Source organism: Oncorhynchus gorbuscha, linkage group LG11, assembly GCF_021184085.1.
Source record: "Oncorhynchus gorbuscha isolate QuinsamMale2020 ecotype Even-year linkage group LG11, OgorEven_v1.0, whole genome shotgun sequence".
NCBI classification, from domain to species: Eukaryota; Metazoa; Chordata; class Actinopteri; order Salmoniformes; family Salmonidae; genus Oncorhynchus; species Oncorhynchus gorbuscha.
The window spans coordinates 66,975,825-66,987,388 of record NC_060183.1 but is presented as its reverse complement, the minus strand read 5'-3'; the positions used below and the strand labels follow the sequence as shown (position 1 = coordinate 66,987,388).

General features: G+C 44.3%; 1 protein-coding gene across 1 annotated transcript in view; it reads right to left on the bottom strand.

Annotated features, from left to right (window-relative positions):
- Positions 1-842: 842 nt before the first annotated feature.
- LOC124049145 (microtubule-associated protein 1B-like) overlaps positions 843-11,564 on the bottom strand; it is a 31,425-nt gene continuing 20,703 nt past the window's right edge. The window contains exons 4-7 of the mRNA XM_046370514.1: positions 10,496-10,636; positions 5,278-10,252; positions 4,923-5,161; positions 843-4,733 (exon numbers count right to left, since the gene is read on the bottom strand). Coding sequence (XP_046226470.1) covers positions 4,578-4,733; positions 4,923-5,161; positions 5,278-10,252; positions 10,496-10,636 — 5,511 coding nt within the window. The 3' untranslated portion in view covers positions 843-4,577. The remainder of the gene's footprint in view (positions 4,734-4,922; positions 5,162-5,277; positions 10,253-10,495; positions 10,637-11,564) is intronic.

The following is an 11,564-nucleotide window of genomic DNA, read 5'->3' as shown; positions in this document are numbered from 1 at the left end:
TGTGTCTCAAGCCAGGCTGATGCCCCTACCAAGCACTGTGGGGACAACATGACAAACAGGGTGACTGTCTGAGCCTCGAATCTCTCCTCCCTTGTCTCCCTCCAATCTCTCACCCCAAACTCCATCTCTCTCCCTCCTCTACACCTCTTCCTCCAATCTCTCTCCCATCTCTCGGGATCATAAATCCCCTTGCTGGGCCTGTCTGCTTGGGCTTTCTGCCTGTCAGGGACACCTGTCATCCTGAAGGCCATGGAGCCTGTCTCTGCCTGGGGCCTCATTGTCCTTTTATAGCCAATCACACTCCCAGAAGTGATGTTAACCATTAACCTACCAGCCAGCCTCCATACAGCCAGGAAACTGTGTGTCTCTGAATCTACAGTCCACGAGAGCAGTTATTATAGCTACAACAACCTTTTGTTTCTGTCCACGGTTGTTTGGTCGGTAGGGGGGGAGGGTTGCTTTGCTCCAATGGTCTTCCTCGCTCCTATGGGGTAGAGGGTTTGTGTTACTGCTGTTTATTTTGATGTAATGTATTGATTTTGAGTCTGACCCCTCACTACCTGTCGGTAAAGAGCTAATGCCTCTCCATTAGGGTGAAGCACGCACACAATTAAGGATTGCTCTCATGTCTCTCTGTCATGTATTTTCGAGAAAAGCACAGCTTTTCATTGGGTCATGAGTTGAGCCATTTAGCCCTGTTTTGTTTTATGAGCCTTAGGTCACCAACATATGGTAAGCTTGTATAGTGAGTCCATTCTTCTTGTTGATGTCATCATCGTAATCATCATTATCATGAAGCCATTACTTCCGAATATACCTTCATTCAAGAAAAAAGAGACAGATTCATGATTTTCCACAAGAGTTTGTGGCTCTTTTTTTAATAGGTTTTAATAGTAGGCTTTACATCAAATGTCCCATAGGAGGGAGAGGAGACATTGCACACAAATATCAGAAAAGCACTAAATAATACTTTCACTTGAAACTAACCGCTACATTAGATATGAGTTTGGAAAAGGAGAGGATGCAGAGATCACAAGACAATTTTGTACCACACAGTTGCAGACAGACAGTATTAACAATCACCCAAAATAGAGGAAGATAGAGCAAGGAATACAGTACAGTAGTTGAGTGAGGAAAGATCAAGAAAGAGTGGTGTGTGGTCGGTCGGTCACTATAGTTTGTGGTAGATCAGCAGGATGGTCATGCTTATGATTAAAGTATCCGGTTGCAGAGCAACTGGATAAATGTGTTGCCATGGAGACCTGTTGTGGAGGCAGTAACTAAGTCCCAGGCCCTGGTTGGTTGACTGTAATATTTTGCCTATGTGTGTTTTTACTTAACCAGTGACCGTTTGTTCTGAGTGGTGGACGGTTGTAGTATGTTGGTGGCCTCCCTATAGGCGTGGTCATTAAATCGTTTGGCTGATGTAGACGGTTGGTGTTTGAACATCTGTTTCCTATTGTTCTGTTCATTGCTTCGCATTTACAATTATCATCATTTGTCCTGGCTTTAAAAGTGTCACGTTTTTGTTGTCTTTCACACCCCAACTCATACCCAAAACAGTCACTCTCCCCCCGTGTTTTACTCTTCTCAAGGCATATCTATACAGAGCTTTACCTGACTCGTAGGGATTTGGCAGAGGTGCTGCCATCTTGCAACCACAAATGGCATACTCGCCACTGCTTTATATAGACCTGTGGTAGGCCGAGGTATTACATATCCTCCTTGAGTAGCTAGGGCCATGGACTATGATGAGGCAGATTTAAAGATCTTAAAATTGCCAACATAGTCAGGAGATAGGGCCTTTAGTTGAACTTTTCACTCCATGCCATTATGGCATAGCTGGCAACACCTCAAGGAACAACCAAATCTTAATGCATGTCTTCATTTCTATTAGCACAGCCTTGAGTTGTTGTTTTGGCAGATAAGAACAGATTTCCCCAATCCTTAAAAAGATTTTAAAAAGCGTATTACTCATGCATATTTCTTCCAACCATTCACCCTGCTACAAAGCTTTTTATAATTATAGTACAGTGTTTTAAAAAGAGAAAAAAATGTAAGGTTAGGAAAGTGTCTCACTTCACAAGCCTGAAGATATTCTAGCACATTCAAGCAGTCGCTAGGGCTCCATTTGTGGTTCTACACAAAATGCTGGGGAGGACTAGCTAAGTAAAACTCAACTACCCTGTGTACCTCACATCAGCAGAGTTCAACAGCGACTAGTGTGGGCGAACAGGAGCTCCAAAATCACATGAAACAAGCCAACAGTAAACATGTAGCCCCCACGAATGATGCAGCTGTCTGAGACATAACGTGACTAACTTATGAATGAACGGACTGAGAGATCCACAGAACCCTCCCCGGGCTATTTTGTGGGTGCTGAAATCCGTCGTTTTTGTTAAAAACCTTTGTGACGTCGGAGCTCCAGTCCATCCACTCTCATCTCCGCTCAACTCCATTGATGTGAAGTACATCGTGGAGTTGAGTTTTACTTGGCTAGGGAGGACGGACTGAGCAGAAGTTTACAGTACACTACATAGAGTTCTATTTAAATCAATAGAAACCAATAAGCTATGAAGATCAAATCTGAACATAAGACATTATTTTAAAACAACGCGCTTTTGAAATGAAGTTTGGCCGATTATACACATACCTTTCATATTGTATATCTTTAAGAGACTAGATTACATGTTAAAAGTTAGCCAATAATAAATTAAATTAAATAAACAACTCTTAAAACACTGAGATGAAATAACAAAATGAATGGCCTCCGAAGAAAAGGTTTGCATTAACTGATGTTAACAAAGACAAAATAAACAATCGTTTTGCTCGAACAGGATCACAAAGCCTGCAGCGTAATTCGAAATCAAGATAGTGTCAGAGTCATGGGCCAATCTGGACTAGAATTGTCTTGTTCTCTAAATAATTACAATGAATTAAGACAACACATGTGTAATGTTTCATAGGCCCCTCAGTGCAGTTGAAACTTCATCTTGCTCTATGTATTTACTCCATCAGTATCAAACTAAACTAACTCTACACAGAGATTATCTGACAGTTGGGGACGGACTCTTGTTAAATTGTGTTTTACGTTTTACTCTTACATAGGCTATTTGTCCTCAGTGCATCAATCTTTTACATTCAATTCACTTCCTAAGGCAATAACTTAAACGTGTTTTCCTCGATCCTTTGGTGTATGCAGCTGGGTTAAATCAATTTGATAGATGAGTTATATTTATAGACAGAGATATAATCAGTGGTTTGAGGCATTGTTTGATGACCTACAATCACACTCGGGGGAGTAACTGATTACATGGGAAATAACTGATTACATTACACGGGAAAAACTGTGACTGTAATCAGTTGTATTGTAATCGGATTACAGATACTTTTGAAAAACTAGATGACTACTAGTTGGATTACTTTTTCGATTCAGAAAGGATGTTTGCGTAAAATACATAGACACCTTTCTGTTCTCTCAATGACATTCAATTCAGCATTGAACAAAGGCGCAAGTTTAAGGTTGTTCCACCAGTGAGTGTGGCCACAAGTCAGAGATCAATAGGATGACACACCAAATGTGTTTTGATGGATCCTTTGTGTCTTCTTCTAATGTGTCTAAAGGGGAAAGTCACCCAAAAGTAATCAGATTACATTACTGAGTTTGGGTAATCCAAAATGTATGTTACTGATTACAATTTCAGACAGATAACTAGTAACTGTAATGGATTACACTAAGAAAGTAACGGCATGTACCAGAATTGTACATATTTTGACGTGTAGTCCCAACCTTGAGGACAAATAGATTTCATCATAATATCTCAATAATTTTGTATTATTGACAGACCTTTTATTGTCCCCAGTATGAACAAATATATTCTCATGAATTTTTCTATATTGTTTTGACTTGATAATTAATTGATAATTGGTGCTCATTGGGAAATGTTGTTTTCTGAAGAAATCAATCTACGTCAAGAGCACCAATTTATACAGTTGGAGCATTCTATGTTCTCATTCTATGTTCTCATTTTATGTTCTCATTCTATGTTCTCATTTTATGTTCTCTATAGTGGTCAGATACAATTTTTCATTCCGTACAGGATATTGCTATGACATTTCCTTACTCAAAGTGCTCCACAAAGCTGATACTTGTGTCAGATACTTATTTTGGGTATTGTGGACTTCATTAAAACAATTATGTTTGCCATTGTTTTTTCAAACCAGAACATCATTTTAATGAAGGCTATGTATATTTCATTAATGTTGGCACACAGCCTTTGTTTAAATGACATGCGTTTACATTTACTCTATGTCTACGTCATCCCTCACCCCAACTCAAAGATACCACTAACAACATGATCCATTTGATCACTAGATCTCTCGGTTACTAGATCATTTGATCAGGAGAGTCCAGAGGGTTGTTCCAATCCAAATTACTACGACCCCTTCCCTCCATCAGAAGGTGCTCCCTAACAGAAACGTCTTGGAACGTCAATAGAGTGCACACTCCAGTGAAGGGAGAAGTTAAGGGAAGAAGAGAAGCATAATTTGGAATGGAACGAGGCCCAGGATCAGGTTCACAGCTCTATCTTGCAGGCGGGGAAGGACTCGTCCTGCATGACCACGGTGGAGCTGGAGGCCAGCACCATGATGTTCAGGTCCTGCTGCTTCTCATGGGTCTCCTGGTACCACTCCCTCATCACCTCTGAGTCATGAGTTGGGATCAGGGTCACCTGCCAACAAAGAAGGGTTAGGGTTTGCATACAATGTTTTTTCACAAAACTCTGAGCTAAAAAAGGTTCTGACAGTATTTTCTCAATGTATACTATTTAAGTCTTGTCTATGTTCTCTATGGCACCTCTCTCTCTGATACTATGGGATTATAACATGGTTATTCTGTTAAATTGACTGTCTCACTGTACCTGCATGTTGTTTCCCCAGGTGGCTTTGCCCTCCAGCAGTGAGTTCAGGACTGCTTTGCTGGGCTCCTGGGCTGTCTGGTCATTGCCACTTGCTACATAGTAGGATGACCTGACCCGTTTGAAGAACTCTGCATCCACATTCTTGTCGCTGCAGTGGTTTGGGATGTAAACCAAATCCATGTACATGGGAGGGCAGTTGGGTATGGGTATTGCAGTTGCTGCCTTTCCACTACCGGAACCTGAGACAGAGATGCAGCTTTGTTAGAAAATCTATGTACATAATGGATGAAAAACAATCAGAAACTAACCAACGCTTCCAGACTCATGACCAAGTAAGAAAATATATGAGTCTTACCTGATGTGGCACTTTTGACACCCCTGGATGCAGAGCTATTGGTTGCATTTTTGGCATCTTTCCCTTCTCCTACACTTTTCTTAGGAGAGGCCATTGCTTTTGAATCCTTTACTTTTGAAAGGCCAGTCTTTCTGACTGGTGAGGAGGACTTGGTCTTGGTGAGTTTCTTCTTCTTAGCTTTCTCAGCTCCCTCTGCCTTTGAGTCCTTGTCCTTAGTCTGGTTGTTGTCGTCAGCGGGGGGCTTGTCGGCCTCCGGATCCACCATGGTGACATCTGGGTGGGCTGGAGACGGAGCAGAGTCCCTGGGAGCCACGGGAGGAGGATCAGCATGTCTGTAAGTCAGGGTCCTGTCTGTTGGTAGTGTCTCAGAATCATCCTCAGAGTCTATGTTTGCGTCCGCAGTAATAGAGGGACACTCCTCTGTCCCAGGGGGAACATCCGAATCTGTCTGGGATGGGGCGGATTCACTGATGGAGGTTGGTGGGGTCTCTTCACATTGCTTAGCATGGAGTTTACTACCAGGGGGTGGAGGTCCTCCACCTGACTTAGCCAGAGGTTTTTCCTCCTCCAGAGGGTTCTCCTCATTCATGAAGTACTCCAAAGGACTGGGATTGATGAAGGATGGGGATAGCTCTGTCTTAGGGTGGCGGTACTCACAAGAGGTCACAAGGCAAAGGTCAACATCTGTCCTAGACGCAGAAGAGGGGCTCTTCTGGGAGGAGTCTGGGTCCTTGGAACTACCTGCACACTTCTTATAGTCGGAGTGGTTGAAAGAGAGTGGTATGTAGGATGGGGAGGGAACCTTGGGGCTGACAGGGGATTTGGAATCTCCACCACATTTGAAGGGATTAGTCTCTGCTCCTAGGGGCATATCTGTTTTATGAGTGAAGCAAGAATAGGAGGGGGAAGAGGGGGAAGACCCTTTCGGGGTGGCAGGGGATTTTTCCATCTGCTGGGCTAAGCCCGGTGACATTTCCCTCATCTGACAAGGCGTAGTTGTCGAGGGGGTGGACTGAGATGCGTCTGATGGGGACGCAGAAGTGGCGCGACCTGAGTCATTGTCTTTGAAAAGCATAGGTTTGTCTACAGTGGGTCTGTACTGCTCGGAGGATCTCAGATCATTCCCCTCTGAGGGGCTGTAGTCCACCTCTGTTGGTCCGTTCTCTGTGGCGCGCAGGCTGCCTGCAGAAGGGTGCTCTGGAGACTGTTTGCTGAAATCTAGGGCTAATGAGTGATCAGGGGACTCCTGGCCAAATGACATGGTGGAATGCTCTGGGGATTTAGGCTCCTGCACTGGTGTCCTTAATTTGGCTGTCTTTGGTGAGATGTCTGGAGATATTGACATGGGCCTGGGGCTCTCCCCCTTAGGAAAGACCTCTGCCTCCTGAAAAGGGGTTGGAGTCTGAACCACAGAGACAGATAGGGAGTCCTCCACCTCTGTTGATTGAGGGGAACCGGCTTCACCATGGAGAGCAGGGGAAACGTCATCTGTCATAGGCTCTGGGAATGAGCTGGTGGCCAGTGAGGCAGTGGAAGCCGAGGCGATGTGTGAAAAAGTGTCCTCTGCTACAGCCTCATCTACAGGGCTACCCGATTTATCAGACGTGGTTGCCTCCGAGATCGACATTTTACTCTCCTCTTTGAAACCTGCGAATGGGTTTGTGGATGAGAATGAAGTACTGTCGCTAGCCCCATTTTTCTTCTCATCTTGACTCGAGTGCATTGTTGACATATGATCTAAATCAAAGTGTAACTTTCCTTCTACTACAGGTGGCGGGCTCTTGATTGGGGACAGCACCTTCTCTACAGTCGAGGTGTGGTCAGGAATTGGGTCGTCCATGGGGCTGACCCTGTTGGAATCTTCTTTATCACTTGTAACTTCTACAATTACAGGCCCATGGTCATTTGCAGGTGCTATAGAGCCAGCCTTCTCATCCACGGGAGACTGAAAGTAAGGGGTGTGACCAGAGGAATGAGGTGAGGTGGTACCTTCCAATGTCTTGTCATCTGGGCTAGTAGAAGACCCAGCTGCTGCCTTTGATGATCCTGAAAGTGTTGTGCACAGTTCAATTGGTGCCGCGAATCCAGATAAATATGAGTCAAAGGTTCCTTTGGGAGCTGAAGGGGAGCGGATGAGAGGTGAAGTTGTGGTGAGTATAGAGCTTGCTGAATCAAGACCAAATTTGTCGGACTTGAACCCTTCCTCTTTGTCCTCTTCCAGTGACGATGGTGGAGATATTGTGGATGCAGAAGCGTTGTAGTCCCTGCCTTCGGTGGCATCGCTCTTTGAATGGTCTGACTCTGGGCCGTCTTCTAGTGGAGACAGCCGCTTCCTCTCAAGGTCTCCTAACATTGTTCCTCCAAACCTGGCAAAGTCCTGAGAGGGAGAATCCTCTGTCTCATCGTTAGTAGTCTCGTCACTCATAATGTCCCTTGGAGTGGACATTTCGTCCATTGGAGTTGGCACACTGGAGATCTCAATAGTTGACTGGGTGTGGCCAGATGTAGCAGTGTATGCCTCGTCACGGTTCTCATCATCTGAGGCTGCTTCGTCATCAGAGCCAGCTGGAAGGGTCTCATCATGAATAGATGCAGACGGAGAGAGAGGCTCAGAAGTTTTTGGAGGGGGTGTCACCGACAGGCCCCACTTCTGTACTTCTCCTTCATTTCTGTTAAGATCTTTTCCACATTGGTCTGGCTCTGCATCCTCGTCCTCAGAGTCCTCATCTTCACTGTCATCGGCATGTTTATGGTTGTCCATTTCCCTTCTCATTGGCTCATGGACCTCTTCTGTCTCTCCCTTCTCTTCATAATCTAGCCCAGTTCCTTCATCTTCAAACCTCTCACTGCCGCTGCCGCTCAACTTCCCTTTATGCTCCTGTTCCTCTGGAGTCTCCCCGCTTTCTCCTTCATGCTCAGTGGTTGTGATCCCCTCATCCAGAGACTCTGCTGCTTCAGGGGACTCCTTAGAGTGCATGAGGTCCTCTCTGTGGATCACCACCGGCTCTTCTTCCTGAAAAATCTCCTCTTCTTTGAGCTCTTCAAAGTCCTTAGTGAGGTCCTCTGGAGAAGACATCATGGCTCTATCTGTCTCAAGGACCTCTGCAGCACAAGTGGCAGTGGCTACCACTCCTGCTGTGACAGCTGCAGCTCCTGCAACAGCAGATTTAGCATCTGTGGCCTTGAGGTCCTTCTTGGTGACTTTCGGTTTGGGCTTGGACTTGGAAGGGCTTCCAAAGTCTTTCTTTGTCGTGTCATCTTTTTTCAGAGGTTTTGGTTTTGCTGCAAGTTTTTTCCCTTCGCCTAAAGCAGATGGAGTATTTTTTAAATCCTTGGATGGCTTCTTTATGTCTTTCTTTTGCTCCTTGTTCTCTTCCTTCCTCACCTTCATGGGGGAATCCCTCCTGAAATCTCTGTCTTTCTTTAAAATGTCTTTCTTCACCTTCTGTTCCTTTTTGGGTGTTTCTTGCTTCTGTTCCGTTTTGGGTGTTTCTTCCTTTTTAGATGTTAGTTTATCATCTTTCTTCACTACTTCTTTCTTTACCTCCTTTTCATCATTTTTCTTTTCTACAGACTTCCTGGGTTCTTTTTTGATAATCTTCTCCTTAAGAGCTTTTGGTTTCATTTCAGCCTTCTTCTTTTCTGGAGTTTCGGTAGTTGGCTCTGCTTTCACCTTCACTTCTTTTTCCGGTGCCTTCGCTTTTTCTTTTTTCACCAAAGGCTTGTCTTTTTTCTCAAATTTGTTAGTCTTTTCTTGAGCCGATTCTGCATCTGTCTTTGACTTCTCTGGAGCCTCCTCCTTTGACTCTTTTTTGAAACTTTTGCTTGGTGATGGCCTAGAGACTGACTTCAAGCTCTCCTTGCTGTCAGTTTTATGTTTCAGCTTTGCTTGCTTTAGAGCTGGTGCCAAGTTAGAAGATAGCTCCTTCTGGGTGACAACTGGCTGCTTCAAGAAGTCCAAGTGTTTTAGTTTTTCCAAACCTTCAAGAATGTGATACTGAGAGGCATTGCCTGGAAACAGGACACGTACTATCTTCTCTGAAGGGTTTGATGGGTGCCACACAATCAAGGAAGAGATTGAGGTCATATAAGAAATTGGGAGCTCAGATTCTTTTCCATTGGGCAGAATAACAGTGGCTTTGTCCTTCTCGCTGCCTGTCCACTGCTTCATAAAATGTTGCAGCTCCTTGCTGTTCTTCGACGGGTTCAGCACATACATCTCCAGCTTCCCCACACCCATCTTCTGAAACAGAATGATGGGTTCGATAGTGTTCCCGACCGGCCTCTGCAAAGGCTCGGGCCTCAGATTCAACTTACTCAGGTAATGGAGTGTGTGTGCTGCCTCTTCAATGTTCCTCCTCACCCTGAAGTTGGGTTCAGCAGGGTTCCCCAGATTATCAGGGGTGTTCAAGAACACAACCCCAATGTCTGGGGATATGAGGTTCTTCAACCAGTCGCCAGTAGCTTGGGAACCCTGTGACTGCTCTTCCTCCAGCTCAGCCATCTTCCTCTGAAGCATACTGTTGATGCCTGGCAGGTTGTCGTCCCCGATGTGGGTCAGGAGGATGGAGTCTACCCGGTCTAGGTGTCTCACCAGCTTCCAGAAACAGGACTTGCGGTCGGAGCCCCCGTTGATGAGCATGTTGAACCCATTCACCGCAAAGAGGGCAGAGTCACCGTGGCCGCCGGGGAAAATGTAGCAGCATGGTTTTGAGAGCTTCAGGAAACCGCCAGAGGTCGGAGGCTCCAGCATGTCAAATGGCGATGGGATTTCTACTGACTCCGACAGGTATTCTGTGAACTCTGAGAGACCTTCCATCTCTGGGAGTATCAGTGGTGAATTGAGCTTCATGTTGATGAAGTCTTGTAGGTTGTGTTTGTCCAAGTTTGAGTTTTTCCAGTCACCCTGCTCAGGGCAATACAGGGTTAGGCTTGCCTTGTTTGCTGGGGGAATAGTGCTAAGTAATTCACCAATCTGGGGATAAGAGAGAGAGAGAGAGATTTGGAGACATGGGATTAAAATCATGAGACTATGATCAAACAGAACATTTTCACAATTATGACAGATATTAGAGGAATTGTATTCAATCAGATGTAATCATGAGGTTTGCTCATTGGGAGGTCAGTAAACTTCAGCAGTTCATGAATAGTACTGCAAACTGTAACATTATAATGAAACAGTAATTGCTTAGCAAACTATTTTCTCAATTTGACTCACCTCTTGGTCTGTGAATATATCTATGAAGTTGAAGAAAGAGAAGGAGCCAGACTGCAAAATCAGTGCTCCTGTGTTTTCAAAGCTTTGTCCTGAAAGCACCAGCAGCTTGTTTCTGGCTGTGTCTGAGATCATCTGACAAACCTGTGCAAACAAAAAGGGCAAACATGTCAGAATGAAAGCCACATCTGTATCATTGGAGTTTCCGTGCAATTGTGGCATGAATTTATTTTGCAATCACAGTTCGTATTGCTCAGTTGGTAGTGCATGGAGCTTTCAACGCCAGGGTTGTGGGTTCGATTCCCACGGGGGACCAGTATGATGTGTGCACTCTACTGTAAGTCACTCTGGATAAGAGTGTCTGCTAAATGACAACAAAAATAATAATAGCTAATATGAAACATTTAATTAAACGTTTATGCTCAGAGACAAGCTTTGTGAGCTTGGAAAATGCTGTTAGCTGTAAAAATAGGAAAGTCTGATGCAACGGTAAATGTTGTACTTTATGTCTGTAATCCTTGTAGTCCATTTCAAAGTGAATTTGTCATGTCAATGTCCGCTTTTACTGCCAACAATCTTGATTAGAAATATCATCCATTTCACTTCAATCAAATCCATTAGATAATTAGGGTACTCGCTCTCGCTCGCTCTCTTTATTTCGCTCTCTCTCTAGTACCCAGCCTTTTATCCTCTTCACAGGCATGGACTGTTCCGGAATGCTAGACAGGGTCAAACCTGCAGTACTGTGAGATATTATTAATGCACAGATTGCAGACACCGCCAGGCAGGAAGGGAAGCTGGAAGAGTAAAAGAAAGGATTGACAGATCTACCCTTGTGTAACAGCCTTCTGTTTCTTATTTCAATTTTGAACCTTCTAGTAATTTCTAGTGAATTCACTTAGTAAAATGCTGCACTACTAAGTAAATATATATAGGGACATAACAGTAACCTTGAATCCAAATTGAATAGAATTAATCTTTCTCTCATGTTTCACTATTCGGTCAGTATTTAGATTAGATTCCAGGCCAGAATCTGAGCAACTATCTGTTGGTTGAGTAAACCAAGGCAGTC